General features: G+C 51.1%; 1 protein-coding gene across 2 annotated transcripts; it reads right to left on the reverse strand.

Moving 5' to 3' along the window:
• Positions 1–9,149: 9,149 nt before the first annotated feature.
• SPMAP2 (sperm microtubule associated protein 2) lies at positions 9,150–23,395 on the reverse strand. 2 transcript variants are annotated; one of them, XM_055566757.1, is made up of 8 exons: positions 23,274–23,395; positions 18,668–18,784; positions 18,455–18,526; positions 17,976–18,037; positions 17,250–17,319; positions 16,070–16,187; positions 13,163–13,322; positions 9,150–10,134 (listed from the first exon to the last, which is right to left on the reverse strand). In XM_055566757.1, exons 2-8 carry the CDS (start codon positions 18,745–18,747, stop codon positions 9,896–9,898), a joined length of 801 nt encoding a protein of 266 aa, XP_055422732.1. In that variant the 5' UTR covers positions 18,748–18,784; positions 23,274–23,395; the 3' UTR covers positions 9,150–9,895. The 2 variants fall into 2 exon arrangements, with proteins under 2 accessions (XP_055422732.1, XP_055422733.1); XM_055566758.1 differs by lacking the exon at positions 18,455–18,526.
• Positions 23,396–25,271: the final 1,876 nt, after the last annotated feature.

A 25,271-nucleotide genomic window follows, 5' to 3' on the forward strand; every position in this document is an offset into this window, starting at 1 on the left:
CGGCCAAGTGCGTGAACAAGAGGGTCCAGACAAGGACTCCCCATACCTTTTGTCTCAGAGATGTGCTGAGGGCATCAGGGTGGAAGGTGTAGACAGAGGGGGCAAAGCGGAGAGAGACTAGGATGGTGGCTAGAGCAGAGGTGGACGGTTGGGGAATATGGGCAAAGCAGAGAGGAGGCACACAGGTTTCAGGCTCACACAAACCAGGAAGAATGGATGCGGGGGAGACCTAGGACTCAGCCCCGGTCCTTTTCAATCTGACTTTGATATCAGTGTCAACTGGGTGCTGGATGCTTGACGTAAAAGTGCTAGTCCAGCCCTGGGGGAGCCTACCAGCCAGGAGAGAACCGGTCTTAGAAGGCCTGCCCTGCTCTCTTCTCTGCATGAGTCACAAGTTGCATGAGTCATGAACTCCCCACTCACATTGATGTACATCGTCCAGATTGAGGGTTCAGGCCCTTGGAGAGAGGGTCTTCACTGATAAGGGATCAGCTTGGTTAATCAGTTACTCAGTGTCCCCTGCAGCCCTCAACTGGGTACTGGGCAACCAGAGGTCCAGTGAAGTAGGAAGGTAAACCAACAGGACACAGTGACAGTGAGGCTCTGTATAATCACACGTGGCAGCAACAGAGGGAAAGGGCTTGAGTAAGCCTAGGGGACCAGAGGAGACTCCTTGGAGGGAGCTTTAACAAGAATCATCAAAAATGAGGGACAGGGAAGCCTGGTGTGCTGCAGTTCTTGGGGTTGTCAAGAGTCTGACATGACTTGGCAACTGAACAACAGCAGCAGATGGAGGGATGGAGAGAGGGATGGGTTCCAGGTCTGAAAGTTTCTTCCCCAGTAGTATAAGCTACAGTCATCAAAGCAGCATGGTATCGGCACAAAACAGGCATGAATCAATGGAACAGAATACAGAGCCCAGAATTACACCCCCACCTACGGTCAGTTAATCTTAGAGGAAGCAAGAATGGAAGAAAGTCATGAAATTAAAAGACGCTTACTCCTTGTAAGGAAAGTTATGACCAACCTAGATAGCACAGTCAAAAGCAGAGACATTACTTTGCCAACAAAGGTCCGTCTAGTCAAGGCTATGGTTTTTCCAGTGGTCATGTATGGATGCGAGAGTTGGACTGTGAAGAAACTGAGTGCCGGAGAATTGATGCTTTTGAACTATGGTGTTGGAGAAGACTCTTAAGAGTCCCTTGGCCTGCAAGGAGATCCAACCAGTCCATTCTGAAGGAGATCAGCCCTGGGATTTCTTTGGAAGGAATGATGCTAAAGCTGAAACTCCAGTACTTTGACCACCTCATGCGAAGAGTTGACTCATTGGAAAAGACTCTGATGCTGGGAGGGATTGGGGGCAGGAGGAGAAGGGGACGATGGAAGATGAGATGGCTGGATGGCATCACCGACTCGATGGATCTAAGTTTGAGTGAACTCTGGGAGTTGGTAATGGACAGGGAGGCCTGGCGTGCTGCGATTCATGGGGTTGCAAAGAGTCAGACACGACTGAGCAACTGAACTGAAAGTCTCTTCAGCAAGTGGCATTGGGAAAACTGAACAGCCATGTGTAAATCAATGAAGTTAGCACACTCCCATACACATGCACAAAAATAAACTCAGGTTGGCTTAAATATAAGACATGACACGAAAATACTGCTAAAAGAGAACATAGGCAAAACATCCTCTGACATAAATCTTACCAATGTTTTCTTAGGTCAGTCTCCCAACACAACAGAAATAAAAGCAAAAATAAAGTGAAGAAGAACCAGAGTCTCTTGATGAAGGTGAAAGAAGAGAGTGAAAAGTCTAGCTTAAAGCTCAACATTCAAAAACTAAGATCATGACATTCGGTTCCATCACTTCATAGCAAATAGATAAGAAAAAAAATGGAAACAGTGGCAGATTTTATTTTCTTGGGCTCCAAAATCACTGTGGATGGTGATTGCAACCATGAAATTAAAAGACACTTGCTCCTTGAAAGAAAAGCTATGACAAACCTAGATAGTGTATTAAAAAGCAGAAACATTATTTTGCCGACAAAGGTTTGTATAGTCAAAGCTATAGTTTTTCCAGCAGTCATGTATGGATGTGAGAGTTGGACCATAAAAAAGGCTGAGCGCCAAAGAATTGATGCTTTCAAATTGTGGTACTGGAGAAGACTCTTGAGAGTCCCTTGGACTGCAGAGATCAAAGCAGTCAGTGGTAAAGGAAACCAGCCTTAAATATTCATTGGAAGGACTGATGCTGAAGCTGAAGCTCCAATACTTGGCTTCCTGATTTGAAGAGCCGACTCATTGGAAAAGACCCTGATGCTGGAAAAGATTGAAGGCAGGAGGAGAAGGGGGTGACAGAGGATGAGATGGTTGAATGGCATCATGGACTCGACATGAGTTTGAGCAAACTCTGAGAGATAGTGAAGGACAGGGAAGCCTGGCGTGCTGCAGTCCATGGGGTCACAAAGAGTCAGACACCACCTAGGGACTGAACAACAACCAACAAATGGAAACTAACCAAGCTCACAAGCTTTTCAAGAGCAAAGGGAACCATCAATCTACAGACTTGGAGAAAAATATTTGCAAATTATTAAGCAAATTAATCAAGGGCTTGATTTCCAAAATATATGAACAGCTCATACAACACAACAACTAATAACAAAAAAACAAATAACCCAATGGAAAAATGGGCAGAAGAGCTAACTAGACATTTCTCTAAAGAAGACAGACAGATGGTCAGTAAGCACATGAAAAGATGCTCAGCATCACTAATTAATGGAGAAATGCAAATCAAAACTACAATGAGGTACCACCTCACACCAATCATTAAAGCCATCATTAAAACATTTACAAATTACAAATGCTGGAGAGGGTATGGAGAAAATGGAACCCTCCTACAATGTTGGTGGGACTGTAAATTGGTGCAGCCACTATAGAAAACAGTATGGAGTTTCCTTGAAAATGTAAAATAGATTTCCATATGATCCAGCAATCCCAATCCTGGGCATATGTCCAAACAAAACTATAATTCAAAAAGACACATGCACCCCAATGTTCATAGCAGCACTATACACAATAGCCAAGACACAGAAAAACCTAAATGTCCATCAACAGATGAATGGATATAGAAGACTTGGTACATATATACAATGGAATGTTATTCAGCCATAAAAAATGAAATGATGCCATTTGCAGCAATGAAGATGGACCTAAAGATTTTCATACTAAATATGAAAGTCAGAGAAAGAAGTAAGCCAGACAAAGACAAATACCATATGATATCACTTATATGTGGGCTCTAAAATATGACACAAATGAGCATCTACAAAACATAAACAGACTCACAAACTTAGAGAACAGACTTGTGCTTGCCAAGGGGGAGGGGCTGAGGGAGGGCTGTACTGGGAGTCCCAGCTTAGCAGACGCAAACTGTTCTATACAGGATGGGTAAACAACAAGGTCCTTCTGTAGAGCACAGAGAACTACATTTAATATCCTGTGGTAAACCATAATGGGAAAGTGTGAACAGAATGTATATATATGCATAACTGAATCACTTTGCTGTATAGCAGAAATTAAACACAACATTGTAAATCAATAAGACCTCAGTAAAATAAAGTTTAAAAATAAAAATGTGAAAATCTCTTCCCACAGATTAGAGAAATGAGGCAATCATCCCACCAGGTGAGAAACATTAACCCCACAAGTGAGGGGAGGAAGTGTGCCCTGAGAAAGACCATCACTTGTGCCCAGGAATGCATAATCTGTGTCTATTTGAGGGGCTTCACACAAACCTCAAATAAGGAACATTCTATTAACAACAGTTAGAACCAGACACATGGAACAACTGACTGGTTCAACATTGGGAAAGGGGTAGGACAAGGCTGTATATTATCACCCTGCTTGTTTCACTTATATGCAGAGTGCATCATGCGAAATGCCAGACTGGATGAATCACAAGCTGGAATCAAGATTTCCAGGAGAAATATCAACAACCTCAGATATGCAGGAGATACCACTGCAATATGGGCTTCCCCGATGGCTCAGCAAGTAAAGAATATGCCTGTAGTGCAGGAGACACAGGTTCAATCCCTGGGTCCAGAAGATCCCCTGGAGGAGGAAATGGCAACCCACCCCAGTATTCTAGCCTGGGAAATCCCATGGACAGAGGAGCATGGCAGGCTACAGTCCAAAGGGTCGCAAAGAATTGGACACAACTGAGTGACTAAGCACACACATACACACCATTCCAATGGCAGAAAGTGAAGAGGAACTAAAGAGCCTTTTGATGAGTGTGAAAGAGGAGAGTGGAAAAGCTGGCTTAAAGCTCAACATTCAAAAAAAAACTAAGATTGTGGCATCCAAGCCCGTCACTTCGCAGCAAATAGAATGGGGAAAAGTAGAAGCAGTGGCAGATTTTATTTTCCTGGGCTCCAAAGTCACTGAAGACCGTGACTGCAGCCATGAAATTAAGACACTTGCTCCTGGAAAGAAAACCTATGACAAACCTAGATAGCATATTAAAAAGTAGACATCACTTTGCCAACAAAGATCCATATAGTCAAAGCTATGGTTTTTCTAGTAGTCATGTACAGATGTAGAGTTGGACCATAAAGAAGGCTAAATGCCAAAGAACGATGCTTCTGAATTGTGGTGCTAGAGAAGACTCTTGAGAGTCCCTTGGACTGCAAGGAGATCAAACCAGTCAATCCTAAAGGAAATCAATCCAATACTTTGGCCACCTGATGTGAGGAGCTCACTCATTGGAAAAGACCCTGACGCTGGGAAAGGTTGAAGGCAAAAGGAGAAGAAGGCAGCAGAGAATGAGATGGTTAAAGGGCATCACTGACTCAATGGACATAAATTTGAGCAAACTGGGGAGATAGTGAAGGACAGAGGAGCTTGGCGTGCTGCAGTCCGCGGGTCACAAGGAGTCGGACACAAGTTAGTGACTGAACAACAACATAAACAAGGGAGAAAAGGGCAGTATTCTTCAAAAATATCAACACCATAAAAGACTGATCTGTGGAAATGTTCCAGATGTGAGAACTAAACACACTGCCTAATGCTGGGCTGGAGGGAAATCACTAGATCAACTGACAAAGCTGAAACGCAGATGTAGGTGGAATAATGCACTGTATCAGTATTAAGCTTCTTGGAATCAGTAGCTGCTCTGTGGTTCTGTAAGAGGATGTACTTCTTACAAAATTCACAATGAAGGCTTTAGGGGCAGTTGTAGGCAAAATATCTGTGTGTCCTAAAAATTGGTATATTAAAACACAATCCCCAGTGTGCTGGTGTTAGAGGAGGTGGGCCCTTGGCATGTGATTATATCAGAAAGGCAGAGCCCCCATGAAGGGATTACTGCCCTGATGAGAGAGATCCCAGAATGCTCCCTCAGCTCTTCTGCCCTATGAGGACACAGCCAGAAGATGGCCTTTGAACCAGGAAGCAAATCCTCACCAGACCACACATCTGCTGGCACCCCAATTCTGGACTCCAGTCTGCAGATGAGAAACACAATTGCTGTTATTCATAAGCCCCTGGTCCGTGGCCTTTTTGTTAGAGTTGCCCCAGTGGATGATGACAGGGGTCAAGGGCCACGACATATGCAGCTCACTCTCAAGATCTTCAGAAATACGTGTTTTCTGTCTACAAAACACAGACATGGAAGGGAGAGCAAATGACAGAGCAGGTAGGCAAACTGCATGGCTGAGTCTGGGGGCAAGGTTTGCAGGGGTTTTCTTACTATGCTTTTCCTTGCAATTATTCTGTAAACCGGAATGATTTCAAATAAAGAGGACAGGAAAGGAAACTAGGAAAATAAAAAGCAGTGTCTTCGGCAGAGAGGTCAGAGAGGAAAAAGAGAGCTGCAGAGGGTGTTCCCGGCCTTGGGAGCAGCACAAAGGATGCACCGTCCAGCAAGGCGATGGGCAGGGCCTCCGAGTCCCTTCTCCTGGCACTGCTGTGCCTGGCCTGACAGTTGAGCAGTAGGCTAAGGTCTGGGCTACCCCCACAGCTAAGCCCAGCGGAGGGAGAGCTGCAGAGGGGAGGGGTGCTGGGTGCTCGCAGCTTGGGGGCAGCGGTTCATCCACTAACCTTTCTTATTTTTTAGTGTTATTTATTCATTTTTGGCTGTGCTGGGTCTTCATTGCTGTGTGGGCTTTTCTCTAGTTGCAGCAAGTAGGGGCTACTCTCTAGTTGGGCTGTGTGGGCTTCTTATTGGGGTGACTTCTCTTGTTGCAGAGCACGGGCTCTAGGGGGCTAGGCCTTCAACAGTTGCAGCTCCCAGGCTTTAGAGCACAGGCTCAGTAGTTATCGTCACAGGCTTAGTTGATCTGCAGCATGTGGGATGTTCCCAGACCAGGGATTGAACTTGTATCTCCTGCGTTGACAGGCAGATTCTTGACCACTGAGCCACGAGGGAAGCCCCCTAATCTTTCTGTTGCAAGTTCCCCCCACCCCCCACCCAGAAAAAGAAGCCCTGGAGGAACCATTTCCAGCAGACATCACCCTGACCTGAGCAGCTCCAGGGAGGTGGGTATTGTGGGTAGATCTGTCCCCTCAGCACACACCTCCCATACCCCACCCCACCCCACATCACACACACAAGAAGTTTCCCCACTGCTGGGAATCCACAGAGGCCAACGGGGACAGCACGAGGCTCCAGAGCTCCCGCCGGACCTGTGGGGACTCTGTCGCCTCTGCTCAGAGTGCTGCCAGTGGCGACCCGAGGGCCAACCCCCGATGCTTCCCCGTCTCAGCCTCTGTCTCATGGTCTGGTTCCTGGGAACCTATAGCCCCTGACACAGAGCTTGAGTCATATTTTGAAACATTTAAAAAAACATAAAAGAAGTAACACAAGTTGAAAGTGGTAAGGTAAAGGGGAAGAACTGAGCCTGACGCTGGTCCTGTCAGGAAACGTGAACAAGCCCATTTCTGCACTATCCAGATGAATCACAGGGCAGGTCCTGACCCTGAGCAGACATGTTGTTGTTCTTCAGTCACTCAGTCATGTTCAACCGTTTGCGACCCCATGGACTGCAGTGCGCCAGGCCCCTCTGTCCTTCACTATCTCCCAGAGTTTGCTCAAATTCATGTCCATTGAGTCAGTGATGCTCTCTAACCATCTCATCCTCTGCCACCCCCTTCTCCTTTGGCCTTCAAATCTTTCCCAGCATCAGTGTCTTCTCCAGTGAGTCGGCTCTTCGCATCAGGTGGCCAAAGTATTGTAACTCAGTGAAGCTCTGAGCTGTGCCGCACAAGCCCACATGAGAAGGACAGTTCCAAGTGAAGGCTTCTGACAAAACATGACCCACTGGAGAAGGAAATGGCAGCCCCCTCCAGTATTCCTGCCTGGAAAATCCCATGGACAGTATGAAAAGGCAAAAAGATATGACACCGGAAGATGAGCCTATAGCACAGAAGGTGTCCAATAATGCTACTGGGGAAGAGTAGAGGGCAAGAACCCATGGCTCTTTTGCGGTGAGCCAAAATCAACCCTGAGAGTGAGGGTCGCACAGAGTCTCCTCCGCCCAAACACTTTCTGGTTTACTGAGTCCTGGACACTTCAGCCTGCAGGGTCAGCGAGCAGCTGCTGGTCCAGGAGAACAGCCTGGACTCTGAGCAGCTTCAGGCGGGGCTTAAACTTGTGGAAGCTGACTGCAGGGTGACTACGCTCACCTGCGTCAGTGATGGTTATACCCAGATGGATAGATTTTCCTTTCTGTTCTCAACAAAGGAGACCACAGATCACACTGGACTCACGAAGTATACACGCCTCTTTATCCTCTCACTAAATCACGATATAATAGTTGACATGTGGGCAGTTAAGGTCACATTTTATTTCTTTGGGACATGTCAGTGTGCAGTTTGCTTTTTTCTCAGCTTGAAGAGGAACGCTAAAACACGATGGGTCTTTGACAAGAGAATGAGTGAGCCATTTCGGACACTCGGCTGGTTTAAAGCCTTGTTTTGCGTTGTGTCACGAGGTCCCTAAGGTTGACCCCCCCTGTTGGTGGAGCTGCACTCCGCCAGCACAGCAGGTACCAAGGGTCTAAGATTTCTAACCTGCACTGGTTTCCTACTCACCACACATCAGTAGCTGAAACAACAGACCCTAATCCCCTGGGGGTCGGGAGTGTCTGCAGGGCCTCCTCCCTCCCTCCCGAGGCCCAAGGGGAGGCCATGGGGCCTTTCAGAGCTGCGTCCCTCCTGCCTCAGGCCAGGGCACAATGCATGGCTTTGGTGTCACCCTGTCTCCTCAGCTTCTCTCTTAGGACATGCAACGGTATTGGACCCACCCAGGGAACCCACAACAACCTCCCTGGGCCCTGTCTGCGGAGCCCCTCTGCCATCCAGCATGCCATGTTCCCAGGCTCAGGGCTTGGGACCCAGACATCTTTGGGGCAGTAATCAGCTGACCCCATAGTCCACCCTGCTGGATGCAGGCCACCCTGGTTCCAGGCAGGACTCCTGACTCACCGCGGGTGTGAGTCTGCATGGATATGCTTCTGGTCTTCATCACAACAGTGGTACCCACCAAAGCAACAGGGAGAGAGCAGGGGTCACGTCATCACCAGACGAGCATGCATGGCCATCACCCTTCCAGCCCGCGAGAAACCTGCACTCGGCGGCTGAGCACCCACAGGCTCAGCGAGGCATCCGTCCATCCATCCATCTGTGCTGCCAGGTAATTCAGAGAAGATGAGGGTGGGTTTCTTTTTAACCTTTTTCTTCTGAACCTCCGTCCAGGTCTGCACCTATAATACTCAACAACTGTCCTTTATGTTACTGAGTGAAGTAGTGTCCTCAAAGCGTCTGGGAATCATGGCTTGGGACCTGACGCATGGTGGGCTTGAGAGAAGACGTGAGAGCACTCAGCATGCCACCCCTTCAGGACCCAGCAATTGGTCCCCAAGTGAATGAGCAGGAGCCAGAGGCAAACGAGACTGTCTAGGACTGCAGATGCAGACAAGAGATTCTCCCACTGTGCTCAGCAGAAGAACGGCCCCAGAGACACCCCCCTCCTGGTCCCTGGGCCTGTAAACATGTCATGAGGCAGAAGGGACTTTGCACGTGGGATTAAGCTAAGACCCCTGAGATGAGGACTACCCTGGATTCCCCAGGGGTCCCAGTATCATCACAGGATCCTTATGAGAGGGAGTGGCTGTGAGAGACAGAGAGACAGGAGATGCTGTGCTGTTGGCTGTGAGGATGGAGGGAGGGGCCACAAGCCAGGGATGCGGTGCCTCTAGAAGCTGGAAAAGCCCATGCTCCCTGGGAGCCTCCAGAAGGACCAGCCCTGCCCAAGCCTGGATTCAGCCCCATGAGGCCTGAGCTAGACTCCTGACTTCAGGATTGTCAGCGAATGAATCTGTGTGATTTCTAGCCCCCTGTTTGAGGTGACTTATTCCAGCTGCTGTAGGAAGCTCACATGGGGATGAGGACTGTGAGTCTTTCACCAACTCTGTGACCCTGAGTCTCCACCTCAGCACAGTGGTCCCCACATGGGGACTTCAGACACTGATGGTCCCCAACAGGTTCCCCCTGCAAAGATCAGTAAATTGTGCAGCAGGCATTAGTTGGCTCATCACAGAGCTTGAGGTGCTGTGGACACTATAGATCAGCAAATCAGGACAGAAGGACTTGGAGGGAAATTTCTGACATGGGGAGTGGGAGGTGTGCTGTCCGAGGGGCTGGCGATGGCAGGGGAACATGAGTGGGAAAAAAGACTGCAGGATTGCAGGCTGGATGCAAACATAAACATCATTATTATTATTTTCTCCTTTTTCAGCCACTGTCCTCCCGCCTCCAGGCCAAGGCGCTCAGAGCCACACACAGGGTCAGGTTGCACTTGGGTGTTTACTGGGAACGGGCTCAGGGGCCAGGCCTGAGGCTCATGCTTTCTTGGTGATGGTCTTGGGGGTAGCGAGCTCGTACAGGCGAGGGGACGCCTGCGCCACCAGGGCGGCAGGGGACACGTGGGAGGGGTTGTAGCCCTCATTCAGGTCCTTCCGCACTCGGGGTTTTGCCAGAGACAGGATGCGGGGACTAGCCACTGCCTTCTTGGTGACCTCCAGCACCTCCCAGCGTGGGTCACGGTCAGGAACACACTTGTCCGACTGGACCTTGGGCACTGGAGGGGGTGGGAGAGAGGGCGCAGTGTCAGCAGCCGGAGCCCCCCTCCCCACGGAGAGCAATCTTCTGAGTCAGAGCTCCCAAGTTCAGTGTCCTGTCCCTCGGCAGATGATGGATAAACACGTGTCTCTCCACACACGCGAGCATCACTCAGCCATGAAGAGAAGCCCTGACACTCGCTACCACATGGACGGACCCTGAGAACACGATGCTCAGTGAGAGAAGCAGACACAGAAGGACACACGGGGTGTGATTCCACTGGTGGGAAACGTCCAGAACAGGCTGACCCACAAAGTGAGTGGGTTCCTGGTGGTCAGGGGCTGGGGAGGGGCTGAGGGGGCCAGCCGATGGAGATGGGGCGTCACTGTGGAGTGGTGGAATGTTCTGGACTTGATTTTGTGGGACATAGGGAACAGACTGGTGCGTGCCAGTGGGGGAGGTGGGAGGGAAGGGAAGGATTGGGGGCTTGGGGTAAGCAGATGCAAACTATATTATACACAGGATGGACAAACGACAAGGTCGCACTGTAGAGCACAGGGGACTATAGTCAATATCCAGTGATACCTGGAATTCTGCTGTTATGTTCTATATAAGTCAATGGTATGTGGCAGCCAGGATGGGAGGGAGTTTGGGAGAGAACAGATACATGTATGTGTATGCCTGAGTCCCTTCACTGTTCACCTGAAACTGTCATAGAATTGTTAATCAGTTATATCCCAATACAAAATTAAGAGTTGAAAATTCCTGTGATAAAAGATAATGGAAAAAAATATGAAAAAGAAGGTATAACTGAGTCACTTTGCTGTTCAGCAGAAATTAACACAATATTGTAATTCAACTACACTTCAATAAAATTTTTTAAATAAATAAAATAATATATAATTTTTTTAAATAAATAAAATGGGTTGTAGTAATGTGCCCATGGCTGTCTGTGAGTGTACTGGGAAGTACTGAACTGTGCATTTTGAAGGGTGAGTATAAAGAACAATGTCTCAAATGGTCACGGGCCCAGACAGGGACTGGAGGGGCAGACATAGGTGCCCTGGTGGCTGAGGGTGAGGCAGGGGCTCCATCAGCCCCACTGCCCATGCACCTGTGGCCCCAGCTGGGTCCTCCCCATAGGGTCCACCAGCTACACGTGACCAGCACCCCATAGGGACTGGGATTTTATCCTATTTAATTTTAATAAAATCCATTAATTGAATTAAATCAATAGGTTGATTGACATTCAGTCCATTTCAGTCATGGACAGACAGGTCTCAGAGTAGACCCGTAGCTTGGACCCCCTACCTCTTCACCACCCCTTCCCCCACAGTGGGAGCCTCAGGGCTTGGCCCACATGAGGGCCAGGAGCGAGTAACTGCTGGTGACTACTGGTGAGCACTCCTATCTCTAGGCCCTTCAGTTTTGAGGGTTTCCTTTCCAAACCCCTCTTTGCCCCAAGACTCTGCAAATGCAAAAAGGCCGTCTCCACTCAGCAGAGGAGCTGCAGCTCCGGGGAGAGGCACTCAGTGAAAACAATGGGAGCCTGTGCTGAGGCCCCCAAAGAGGGTACTGGGGGCCTTGGGAGGACCTGCCAGAGCCCACCTTCCTGGAGTCCTCAGGGAGACTCAGGGGCTCCCCCTGTTGTAACATCTGGGCTCTGAAAATCTATCGGCCACAAGTTAACAGTGCAACCTGTCCACAGCCACACAGAACCCGTACTGCATGGACCAGTGTTGCCCAGGGACCCTGCACTGCGTGTTTCCCCTCTTCACTTTTTAAATGCTGGTCAGAACCATCAGTGGGTGGGAGTCTGCAGTTGGAAATACACGGCCCTACGCCAGTCTTATCCATACACACACACACAGAGGGATGTGCGTTGATAACATGCTCCTGTGAAGCCTGGATGAATACACACACATGTGTATGTACAAATGTACATGTGCTTATGTTCCAGATGTGTGTGTCCATGCATGTGTGTGTGTGAGAGAGAGGCAGAAGTGAGTGTGTGCTTGTGTCTCTGTTCATTTAAACAATCTTTAACAAATTCAACGAATACTTTAACAAATATTAAGAGGCTTCCCTGGTGGCTCAGTGGTAAAGAATCTGCCTGCAATGCAGGAGACTTGGGTTCAATCCTTGGGTCGGGAAGATCCCCTGGAGGAGGAAATGGCAACCCACTCCAGTGCTCTTGCCTGGAGAATCCCATGGACAGAGGAGCCTGGCTACGGTCCATGGGGGCACAAAGAGTTGAGGACGCAACTGAGCGACTAAACCACCACCAAGGGAACAGGTGAATGAATCAACAAACAAAAGAAACTATAAGCAAGCTCGAAAGAAAAATGACTGGGAAGAAGTTACTTTGCAAAGTGCTCGACAAAGGGTTAGTGATCATCTTACATAAAGAGCTGCTGCAAATTAATTCCCTCCCCCAATCCCCCAATAAAAACAGGAAATAGGAAACTGAGAAAAAGACACAGCAGAGTAAACCGAAATGGCCAGTCAAGCTCCCTGGTGATCCTGTACCAGGAGCTGGGGCACACTTAAGTTTCCCAAAGCCCCTGACCACCTTTGGGTGGTGAGATCCCTTTCTTCATGCCTTGCTACATTTTTCAGATTCCCTACAATTACTGCATATTACTTCTGTTGTGGGGGAGCCAGGTCTTCCTTTGTTTTCAAAGACAGGCAGAGACTCTGGCCAGCACCCTTAGGTCCCAGCTTGGCTCTCCAGGCACTGGCCTGCATCCCAGGTTTCCCTTCTGTGCCTACGTGCCATGCTGGAAGACCCACTCAGATGGCGCACTCGGCTCAGGCCCACAACCCCCATCCCAGGGGGAGTGATGCCCTCTGCCAGCCCCCAGGGAATGCGAGCAGATGCAGTATGAACTGCCCACAGGGATTCAGACAGTGGGTCTGCAGGTTAGTGGGAGTCAGGGGAACACGAATCTTGTAGAACCAGCTCCAAGGGGACCGGCTGCTCCCAACTGCATCCAGTGTGGAAGGGTGCTTCATGAGACATCGGGCATCCCCCGGGACCCACTTACTGGCCAGGTGAAGAAGGCGGTTATAGTCTGACACATGTGGCTTGGGTTTTGGCATGGGATCCCACTCTTCCAGCAGGGTGGCTGGAGCCTTGGGCTTTGCCAGTCGGATGATCCTTGAACTGGGAATGGCCATCCGGGCTGCCCTGGACACTTGGGACACCTAGAAACAGAGTTAGAGGGAAAGAGTAAAGCAGCCTGAGCTGTTTCACACACCCCTGGGTGAAAAGATCCCGTAAGCAACGCTGAAAGACAAAAGACTGGCTAGGAAGTTAGTCTGCAGTGTGTTCAGCAAAGGATTCAGATCAGATCAGTCGCTCAGTCGTGTCCGACTCTTTGCAACCCCATGAATCGCAGCACGCCAGGCCTCCCTGTCCATCACCAACTCTCAGAGTTCACCCAAACTCACGTCCATCGAGTCAGTGATGCCATCCAGCCATCTCATCCTCTGTTGTCCCCTTCTCCTCCTGCCCTCCATCCCTCCCAGCATCAGAGTCTTTTCCAATGAGTCAGCTCTTCTCATGAGGTGGCCAAAGTACTGGAGTTTCAGCTTTAGCATCATTCCTTCCAAAGAAATCCCAGGGCTGATCTCCTTCAGAATGGACTGGTTGGATCTCCTTGCAGTCCAAGGGAGTCTCAAGAGTCTTCTCCAACACCACAGTTCAAAAGCATCAATTCTTCGGCGCTCAGCCTTCTTCACAGTCCAACTCTCACACCCATACATGACCACAGGAAAAACCATAGCCTTGACTAGACGAACCTTTGTTGGCAAAGTAATGTCTCTGCTTTTGAATATGCTATCTAGGTTGGTCATAACTTTCCTTCCAAGGAGTAAGCATCTTTTAATTTCATGGCAAAGGATTAGTAGCCATGATATATAAAGAGGTTCTCTAAGCCAATAACATGAAAAATCAGTAGGAAATAGCTAATCATGAAGGAAAGTAAACCCAAAGGATCAATAATCCTTTCTGTGCACCAGGGAAATGTAAATTAAGCAGCAAAATATCACTCCATGCCAACAAATTTGGCAAAAGTGACCAAGTCTGGCTTTATCCAGCCCTGGCAGGAAGGTGGGAGGACAGAGACCCGATGAATGGCTGGTAGGAGGGTAAATTGCACAAGCACTTTGTGTGAAACATTTAACGTTTTACAGAAGCTCTCCACTGGGTGCACTCTGCTGGGTAGGATACTGCCCAGAGGCAGAGGATTGGCTGAAATGATCCTTAGGGCCATCATTAAAATGTGTGTCTCTTTCCTCCTGAAATTGTGCTGCTTAGAAATCACATATACTACTCATACCAAAGACATCCTGGTGTTTACAATTTCATGTCCCTCTCAACCACCCATTCCATCCCCACTCCTTTCTTCCCCTCCTTCTCTCCCCCATCAACGGTCCGCACAGCTCCAGTCACCAGCTGAGGTGGATAAATCAGCCTGCAGTCCTACCCTCAGGGGACCGCCAGCCTGGAGGGGTGACAGGCAGGGAAAATTCATTCATCCACACATTCAAATAATATTGATGACCACTCCATGCCCTGTGCATGCCAGGGCCGGAGACCTGTTGAGGGACCTTCATTTAGTCCCCCGGGAGGCACAAGGGAGAGTAAGGATGGAGAAGGGCCCATCCTGCCAGCTTTCTCAGGCACTGGGGAGCCACAGAGGGTGCTGGAGCATAAAAGGGCTTAAAGGCTGAACCAGCAGAGGCAGGGTGGGGAGCCGGGAAAACAGCAGGTATACCTGCTGGGAAAAGCTGAGGCCAGACTCTCCTCTGGATCCTTGTCCGATCCAACTGACTGTGAAGCCTTCTTTGAGACAACTGGGGAAATGGAACATGGATTGGGGATTTGAACACTAAGGTATTATTGTTAAATTCTTCTAGTTGGACCATTGTTGGTATGTTTATTACTTTATTTTTATTTTTTTATCTTTTTGAGAGTTGTGAGTTAGCTTTATTTGGGGCAAAATGAGGACTGCAGCCCAAAGAATAGCTCTGAAAAACTGCTCCCCATTGTTGGTATGGTTTTAAACCATCACAAACCGTGTGATGTCTGAATTCAGTTGTAAAAGTCTTCAAGTTAGGAGCGGGTGGGGAGGGTTGGTCTATCAAACAACCACACAAAAACACCCAGGGACAAGCTCTTCAATGTATGTTAAACCACATGGCCCAGGACTTCCCAGGTGGTCCAGGTGTTAAGACTCCCCCTTCTAATGCAGGTGGCTCAGATGGTAAAAGAATCTGCCTACAATGCAGGAGACCGGGCTTCGATCCTTGGGTCGAGAAGATCCCCTGGAAAAGGAAATGGCAACCAACTCCAGTATTCTCGCCTGGAGAATTCTAAGGACAAAGGAGCCTCAGATCAGATCAGATCAGTCGCTCAGTAGGCTACAATTCATGGGGGTCACAAATGGTCGGACACAACTGAGCAACTAAGACTCTTACTTTCACTTTTCCCAATGTAGGAGGCCCAGGTTCGATCCCTGGTCAGGGAACTAAGGTCCCACATGCCATGGGGAGAGATAAGGGCCGGATTCAGGATGGACTGAACTCTGGTGTCACCTCTGAACCGGTTGTCATGCACTCATTCAAGCAGATGGCTTGGGGCTCCCCTCCGCGCTGACCTGACCGGCAGAGGAGCGTGGTCCCTGCCCGCCTTCAAGTGGTGGGAGGAAAGCAAAGGGTGGGGGGTGGGCGTGGAGGGGAGTAAAGGGAGTGGGGGAAGTGGAGGGGCGGGGAAAGTAAAGGGGCGGGGCTTCTTGAACCTACACTGGGACTCCCGATGGCTAAGAGAAGCAGCCACACGCCTGTTCCCTCTTGTCCTTGTGTGTCCTCTGAGCCCCTGGGTGGGGGTGGGGGGGCAGGCGGGCCCCCCAGAGGGAGCCAGGGAGCTCCAGCGACGGAAGGGCACCCACCTCGGACATGCTTATGCTCCAGATGTTGTTTCGGACCTTAGGGGTGGCCAGTTCCCGTAGGCGATTGGACGCTCGATACTCCAAGGTGGACCGCGGAATGGGCCAGATAGAAGTGGTCCTAAAGGAGAGCCTAAGTCTGAGACCCCAGCCAACCCGGGGGCCGTGTCTGTGTGTATCTGAGACCCTGGCCCTTCAGGAAGATGTGTCTGTGCATGCACGTGCGACTCCTCTGTGATTCTGGGGTTCAGGGGAGCCTGGTGCAGAAGAGGGTTTTCTAATCCCTCTAAGATGAGTCCTTAAAAGACCCCTAACAGAGCCCCACCTTCCTCTCAAGGATGGAGCAATGCTCTCCTGGGTCATACCCTCCCTGCCATCCCCACAGCCCCCGCCATCAGGATGGGGTCAGGAGGTGGACCAAAGGGATGAAGTGAGCCCTGCCTGCCCCCCAAACTCATGTCTCAGCTCTGCCTCTGCCCCAGAAACAGCCTTATTTCATTGATCCGAGGCCGATTCCTCTCTTATTTTCACCTCTGTGAGCCTGGCATGCAGTTCTGTAATCTGGGGTGACCTCTGTGTGACCTGTAATCTGGGGTGAGGCTGGAATGAAGCAGATAAATGTTGTCAGCCCAACAGAAGGCCCGGTGCCCTCCCCTCTGGGGTGAGCACAACAGAACTGTTTGTACCAGATCACAGGTCCCACAGAGGTCACCCCGATTACTGGTCCCTCAGAGGTACCTCCATATTATGCTCTGACCAGCACTAAGGGGAAAAGCTATTGTCACAAGACCGGCACAGAGCCAGTGGCTGGAACCGGTTAACACCCGTAAGTGGGACTCCCCTCAGTCACTTATCTTTCCATGTGTGAGTGAGAGATGAAAGCAGAGTCTGTGTGGAATAACTTCAGACCCCACGTTAGCCATCATGGAAGCCCCATGTGCTAAGACAGAGTCGCACCAGGAGGCAGGCACCTAAAACTGTAAATCTCACAGCCACCTGCTGCCTAGGGGACTCGAGCACCTGCCTTGAGACCCACCAGCATCCCATCCCATCTGGGCCACTGGGCCTCAAAGGCTTGGTGCCCAAGGCCCAGGCTGCACGGATGGTCACCTGGCCCCCAGACCTGGGCCCTCCCCTGCTACAACACCCTGATGGAGAGAGGTCTCTGCCCAGAACCCCCTACCTGTTGTTGTTGTAATACTCCGAGTAGAACCTCTTGGGTCTGGCCAGCTCCTCCACCCGGCGGGACACCTCTGCACAAAAGGAGAAGCAGCTGCCCTGGAAAGCTGCCCTCCCCTCCCACCTAGGGCTCTCTTCCTCCTGACGTGGCTTCACACCAGGTGACAGCTCACACCAGCCACCCCCACTGGGGACCACAGGACACATGAGGGGGGTTGCTCAGGCCCCTCTGCTCCTTGGCCCTGCTGTGGATTTGGGCCTGAAGTCAGGATGGGCCTTGGCTTCAGGGGGCCTCCGTGCTAACTGGGGGTGGGGAGAATTCTAAACCTGAGTGAGAACTTGCCTTGAGGCTCTGAGTGTCTCTCCAGATACAAGCTCTGGAAAGGAAGGGGTCTTTTGTGAAGTTTATACTGACCCCACTTTGGCTGAGATACAAACTGCGATTTCCCCTGGAGAGTTTGCTCCCACCCCTCCCCCAGGACCAACCTCCAGCTAGGAGAGGAGACACCCTCCCTGGAAGACTGGGGGGACACTCCTGAAAGACAGGGGAGGGGCAGTCCCACAGGGGCCCTGAGAGGCTTGGGCCTGGGAGGCCCCAAAGTCTACCCTATCAGAGCCAGGCACAGGTCAGGGTGAGATAGGGGCAACCGGGCCATAGGCACCAGGCCAGCCCCAGTCCCCACTCCAGCATCCCCACAAAGAAGAACAGGCAAAGGACAGGTGGACCTACCAGGTACTGTGATGGTGAGGGTGGTGTCCTCGAGAAATCTCTCTGTCCAGTACACGGATGGCCTGGAACATAGCCAGCAGGGCTCATGAGGGGAGCCAGCCCCAGTGGGTGTACCCCACTCAGAAGCAGAGCTCAGGGCACCCCATGAGCACAAACAGTGGGAGGAGTGCAACTAGAGGGGGAGAAAGGGAGAGAGCAAGTGGATGGCAGCAGAGGCCGGTCAGAGAGGAACAAGACAGGGAGGCCTTAGGGGCACGGGAGAGCGTAGACTATTTAGCAAGGCTGGTATTCAGAGAAACAGGGAGCTGGAAAAAAAAGAGGCATAACTGAGAAGGGAGCCCAGGCAGTACTGGCACAGACCCACCTCAGGCAGGGGGTGGGGTCCAGAGCTCCGGGTGGAACTGAGAATCCTGGGGTAGGGCCCAGTGCAGAGCCCTCGGCGCTCCCCCACCCAGGAGAGGAGGGGGCCCCAGACTCACCAGTAGATACAGAACTGCAGGCTCCGCATGCGCGGGGACACCCAGGCATGGCCCCTGCAGCAGCACCCCGTCCTGCGGGAGACAGGCCTGCCAGCCTCCACACTGGGCTCTGCTGGACCAGGTCGGTCTGGGGCTGCTGCTCATCCTTTCTCAGACTGCCCCCCACCACCACCACACCCGCCAGGCCAGCTGCCCACCGGCCCGTTGCCTCACCTGTCTTTCAAGACTTGCCAGTTGGTCTTGGGCTTCGCCAGCTCAAAGAGCCGCCTCCTCTTCTTTCTCTCTGGCCTCATGGAGGTGCGAGGGATCCTCTGGGAGATGGAGAGCCGCCTAGGGGGAGGTGGATGGTGAGGTCGAGCCCTTGCTCCCCGAGCAGGCAGCCCCACCCTTCTGCTCCCGCCCTGTCCTCTAGAGGAGAACCCGGCACCACCAAGACCTGGTCTGAAATCGTAGCTCTGCCACCAGCCAGTCCCTCAATTCCCCACTGCCGGGCCCCAAAGGGGACGCTGAGCCAGGGCGAGTGCCCCCAGGAAGCCCCTGAGAGCCCCAGACATCCCGTCTCCCCTCCTGGCTCAGACGAACTCCCCAAGTCCCACCCATGCCCGCATTCCCCTGCCTGACCAGCCACATCACACGCCATCTGTGTACTCGTCACACCAGCTCTGTGGGAGCTGGAAATCAATGTGCCCGGAGGGCAAAGGCCCCGTCTGTGTCCAAGGAGATGTGTGCTGACCCAGGAGTAGGGGCTGAGGGCTTCCAGCCAAGGAACCCAGGCATATCCCAGGGCACAGGGTCCCACAGGTAGGAGGGAGCACCCACTCATTTCCCGGTGTCCTCCTCTCACCCAAAAACATTTCTGGTGATTTGTGGTACTTGGAAGGATTTCAGCTTTAGAGCTTCATTTTCTGTCTGTGGATGGCTGCTCACAACCTCTCAACTCTGCCATCTGACTTCTGCCCACTCCAAGTCTCCTGCCACATGGACAGGGGCAGTTTGCCGACATCCTCCTCGGGGCAGCAAGGAGCTGACCCCTTCACGCTTAAGAGTGAGGGCATGGGTCCAGAGGACCCAGGCCAGTGCAGCCACCCCCAGGGACACCCCTGCCACACCCCAGCCTAGGTGCCCGCTCTCCAGCCCACCTCATCTCAGGCACGCCCTCCTCCACATCTTTCTCCAGAACCCTCTCGAGCTCCAAGAGGGCCTCTTCTGGGTTCTGGGCATCTACAGATTCTTCCCCAGCCACCTCCTCGGGGGGAATCTCCTCTTCTTGGTATTCCAGTTTCAGGTCCCCATCATCCAGACCCTGGAACTTGGGGTCCTTGGACCCTACATTCTCATATATTGTGCCCTGGAGGCCCAGCGAGACATCATCCTGCCCCCTCTCTGGCTGGTCCTTGGCCTCCGATGTGTGGTGGTTATAGAACGAGTTTTGCTGGTGGTCCCCCATGTGCCAGGCCCTCCCCAGCCTTGCTCCCGCAACACCCAAATGTGTCTGTGGTCACCCAGCAACCGGAGAATGGCCTGCCCACATTCTCAGCCCACATTCCACCCCCAGCACGCCTGTCTGCAGGTGCCCCCCCCCACCCAGATGGCACTGGGGCTCCCGGGGCCACCCAGCCCGCCAGCCTCACCTGCTGGTCCCTTTCTACTGCTCTGCCGTACTGTCCCCTAAACGTGTGCCCACTCCTCTGCCCACACTCATCCTGGGGGGCGCCTCCTCGGGAAGGCAGACCAATCCCCGGGTCTCTCTGCATCTTGGCATCTGGCATGACTTTTCTGTGGTGTTTGGCATGGCCTAAGATGATGTCACTCACTTACTCCTTTCTTCTTCAGTGTCTATGTCTGCCTCCTAGAAAGTTGCCTTCCCAGGCCAGGGGCTGAGAGCACCCCATTCACTGGGGCCTGGGAGTGCGTCTCGGGGAAGGGCTTCTGCTGGAGCACACCCAGCTCACCCTACACTTCCTCTTAGTCAGGCCTATTTGTGCTCAGATGGGGGAGTTGCCGCTGGTGGTGACGGTTCACCAGGGGTCCCACACCCTCCCTGGGACAGGCTCAGAAATGGGACCAGAGAGGGTGTCTGCAGGGGCTTTGAGGGATGGCATCCTCTGTCTTGAAAGGGGACAGGAAGAAGAGACTCTCTCTCTTCTTGGTTGTTTCTGGGACTATGTGTGATGTCTGGAGCTCAGGCAGCCATCTTGTTCCCGGTCACAAGTCCATGTGCCCGATGCACGGTGAGGCCAAACAAACCATAATGTTAGAGCCTGAAGCAGAGAAACGTTTATCACAGGCCATACAAAGAGAGGGGTGGCTTCCACCCCAACACCCTGAACTCCCCAGAGGGATTCAGTAAAACCTTTTTAAGGCCAGGTAAGGGAGGGGTGTGGTTGTTGTTGCAGACTTGCTGGTACAGGAATTCTTTGTTCCTGCAGCCATCCATGTAGGTCAGGTCACAACGCTCCTGTAAACCTCTAACAAGACGCATGTTATTCTCTGCTCCACAACTTTTCATCTTCATATGAGTGGGCTCTTGGAGGTCAGATCCCTGAGAAGAGGCTGCAGGCAGCATCCTTTTAGGAGAGGTGCATAGCCAGCAGGGGTAAGCACAGGCTGCAGAGCATGGAGTTAAACTAAGAAGCAGATGTAATGTGGAGTTAGATTTGTTCTTCCCTGTCACACTGTAACCCTGAGACCAGCAGGATTTGAGCCTGAAATGTTGTTGTTGAGCCTCCAAACCTGGCAACCCTGGAGCCCTCTGTCTGGGCTTCCCGTTACTTGACACATTAATTCTCTTGGGAACCTGGGGGGACTCTCTTGGTGGTCCAGTGGTTGGAAGTCTGCCTGCCTTCTCAGGGGACAGGGGAGTCGATCCCTGGTCCGGGAGGATCCCCATGCCACAGAGCAGCTAAGCCCGTGTGCCACAATTACTGAGCCTATGCTCTAGAGCCCAGGAGCTGCAATCACTGAGCCCACATGCCTCAACTACCAAAGCCAGCGCACCCTGGAGCCCACCGTCCACAACAAGAGAAGTCACCGCAATGAGAAGCCCAAGCACTGAAACCAAGAGGAGCCCCCGCTCGCCACAACTAGAGAAAAGCCAGTGCAGCAATGAAGACCCAGCACAGTCAAAAATTGTTCTAAAGAGCTTGTATTCCCCCTTGGAAGTACATTTCTTAAAAAACATAAAAATTCTTTTCATTATAAGAAAAAAAAAAGAGGAAGAGGACAGTGATGGTGTGAAGGATTCAGGGTGGGGATTATAGACGGGGGCATTACTGGTAATGTTCTCGTTTGTGGGTGTTCTTTACAGTATGAATGAGTGGATGGTGGGATGGATGGGTGAATAGATAAGAGAGGGTCACATATACACAAATGAACTTGTCTATGAAACAGAAATGGACTCACAGGCATGTGGTTGCCAAGGGGGGTTGGGGGAGGGATGGACTGAGAGTTTGGGATTAGAAGATGCAAACTATTATACACATGATAGATAAACAACAAGGCCTTACTATATAGCACAGGGAACTATATTCAATATTCTGTGAAAAAGTGTAATGGGAAAGAATATGAAAGAGAATATACATGAATAGCTGAGTCACTTTGCTGTACAGCAGAAATTAACACATTATAAATCAAATATACTTTAATAAAATAAAATTTTTAAAATGAGCAATTGCTTGAAATCCTCAAAAAAAAAATGAGGGTCACATAAGGGGAGGAGAAGGAGAGAAGAGGAGAGAGGCAAGCAGTTGGGTGACCACTCTCCTGTCTCTCCAACTCCCTCCACCCAGTTTATTTTAAAACCACTCCACATTAAGCAGGAACCACAGAAAAAGGGCCCCTGGAGAATGGCATGGCAATCCGCTTCAGTACTCTTGCCCCAGAGAATCCCACAGACAGAGGAGCCTGGCATGGGCTCCTCTGGGTCCCACAGGGTCCCTAGCATCCATAGGGGTCCATAGGGTCACAAAGAGTCCAACACAACTGAAGCGACTTAGCACAGCACAAGCAGAGAAAGGCACCCCTGATTTGGGGAGCACTGAATACATCACTCATTTCAAGATAGGGAAGCCAGGCGGCAGAGAACCGGAGGCAGAATATGGACCAGAATCGAAGGATGCTGCCTGACACGTGGCCATCTGGCAGCTCTCTGCCCCCACTCCCAATCCGAGTGGGGGTGCTTTGACCAGCAGGATGGAGCTGAAGTGAGGCCCTGGGCCTGACTCCTGCCTCTGCCCACTGTAAGGGTCACCAGGGAGGAAGGCTGACTACCCTGCATCCACCACGCTGGGCGGAAGTCCAAGCAGCACACCGAGGTCTGGATCTGGAAGGTCTGGGTCAGTGCCCAGTGAGACTCCCTCCTCCCAGCTCGGAGCCCGACAGTGAGGGGAGAAGCCATACCCAATACTCCAGCCCCAGCAGATATGGTGTGTCCAGACAGACAACAGTCCCACTGAGACTGGCCCAGGGGCCAGACACACAGGAAGTAACAGACTGTGATTTCAAGTGGTAACTTGGGGCTGTCTGCACCCGACAAGGCATCATTGAAGCCCACACTCCCCATCCAGTCCTGGGTCCTGAGGGAGTTTGCCGAAGTGGCTCAGGAAGGTCTTCAGGGTCCCTGCCACCAACCACCCTGCCCCCATCACCCTGCAGGGGCCCCCTCTGTGCCCCTCATCCAACTTTTTGCGGCCCAAGGCCAAGCTCCTACAACTCGCAGCACAACAGGAAAATATGAAGGGTTGGGGCAAGGAGTAGCGACTGTATCTGGAAAGCCAGCAGACAGAGAAGGCAGTGGACTGTGCCCCAAGATCCATCTTACCTGAGTTAGGATTCAAGCTTCTTTTCTACTAAAGGGGAGGGAGTAACAGCAAGCATTTCCTGGTTCCCGGCAGCCTCCGACTTCTTCCTCTTGCAGCTGTTCATAGCTGGGCCTGGTCAGGCAGTTTTCTGTGAGCTAAACGGAGGTATTTTGGCTTAATTCTCATTACCTGGGATGCCGTGCTCCCAGAGATGGACCATTGTGTGTAATTTAGGTTTAGAGGCAACATCCTGCAGTGATTAGCTTGTAATAGAATATGAAGTTTCTCCCCTGTTCCACCAACCTTTGCACTCACCCTTCCCTTGGTTTTCGTGTGAATGAGTTCCCCAAAAGGCACCTTAGATATCACCTCCTCCAAGAAGCCTTCCTGGTCACCCATCTGAAGTACAGCTTCCTTGTTTTCCTACCTAAATTTGTTGCTGTTGTTGAACAGCATTTACCATGACCTCACATAGTGCATTTTTAACACAACTGTCGTCTTGTTAGCCCATTAGGATGGAGGTTCCACTGGAGCCAGATGGTGCCTGGACTCCCCACAGCAGAAACAGAGCTCCGCGATCGCAGGGAAGAGGCTGCAGTATGATGTGATGGACACAAGATGTCGCTGCTCACAAGGGCACGTTGGTCCTCCACCTGGGCGTTAACATTGGACCTCATGGACTTCCCAGTAGCATCTCCTTGAAGGCCCACCAGCCACCCCCCCACCGCCTCCCATACACGCACGCACACACACACACACACGCACACAGTCCTTGCAAGGTACGCTTTATCATCATCATCCCCATTTCACTTTCACCCAGGGAGAAACAGGATCAGAGAGGCAAAGTCATTACCTAAGATGGCACAGGGACTTGAACCCCCAGCATTCAGAGCTAAGCTACTTCCGATGGTGCCTCCAGCTGGTGCTGCATTTGCAAACTTCATGGGTGGTGCAAAATGCCCTTGACCAAAGATCAAAGATGCATGGGCCTTCCTGAGGCTAAATTAATCTCCCTGGAGACCAGCCACATTCTTCCCTTGCTCAGTAACCTGCCCTAGCTCCCACCTTCTACAAGAATGTTTCCCGAAGCAATGACAGGGGGCTTAGTGTCTTCAAGGTGCCACTGAGTGGGATACAGTCCCTCCTTCTTCAAGAGATGCGAATACCAGACCACCTTATCTGCTCCTGTGAAACCTGTATGTAGGACAAAAAGCAACAGTTAGAACCAGACATGGAACAATGGACTGCTTCAAAATTGGGAAAGGAGTACATCGAGGCTGTATATTGTCACCCTGCTTATTTAACTTATATGCAGAGTACATCATGGGACATGCCGGGATGGAAGAAGCAAAAGCTAGAATCAAGATTCCCAGGAGAAATATCAATAACCTCAGATATGCAGATGAAACCAGCCTTATGGCAGAAAGCAAAGAGGAACTAAAGAGCCTCTTGATAAAAGTGAAAGAGGAGAGTGAAAAAGCTGGCTTAAAACTCAACGTTCAAAAAACTAAGATAATGGCATCAGGTCCCATCACTTCATGGCAAATAGATGGGGAAACAATGGAAATAGTGACAGACTTTATTTTCTTGGGCTCCAAAATCACTGCAGATGGTGACTGCTGTCACCTCAGCATGATGACCAAAATCAGAAGAAAGTAGCACTGATACGTTCTTGTTCAGATTTCACAGGTTGTCCAGTAACGTCCTTTACAGCTATTTCTTTTTTTTGTCCTGGCCCGGGAGCCAGGCCTGGTGTGACAAGATGTTTCTGTCTCCTTGGTCTCCCCAAATGGAACAGCGCTTCACTCCGTCTTTCATGATCTGAACCATTTTGAGGAGTTCTGGTCTGTTATTTTACTGCCCTGGGTCTTAGTTGTAGCAACATTGTTGCAGTATGCAGCATCTTTAGTGGTAGCCTGTGGTATCTAGTTCTCTGACCAGGGATTGAACCTGGGCCCCCTGCATTTGGGCGTGGAGTCTTAGCCACTGGACCACCAGGGAAGGCTCCCTGGGCAGTT

Source organism: Bubalus kerabau, chromosome 1 (genome assembly GCF_029407905.1).
Source record: "Bubalus kerabau isolate K-KA32 ecotype Philippines breed swamp buffalo chromosome 1, PCC_UOA_SB_1v2, whole genome shotgun sequence".
Classification (NCBI taxonomy): Eukaryota; Metazoa; Chordata; class Mammalia; order Artiodactyla; family Bovidae; genus Bubalus; species Bubalus kerabau.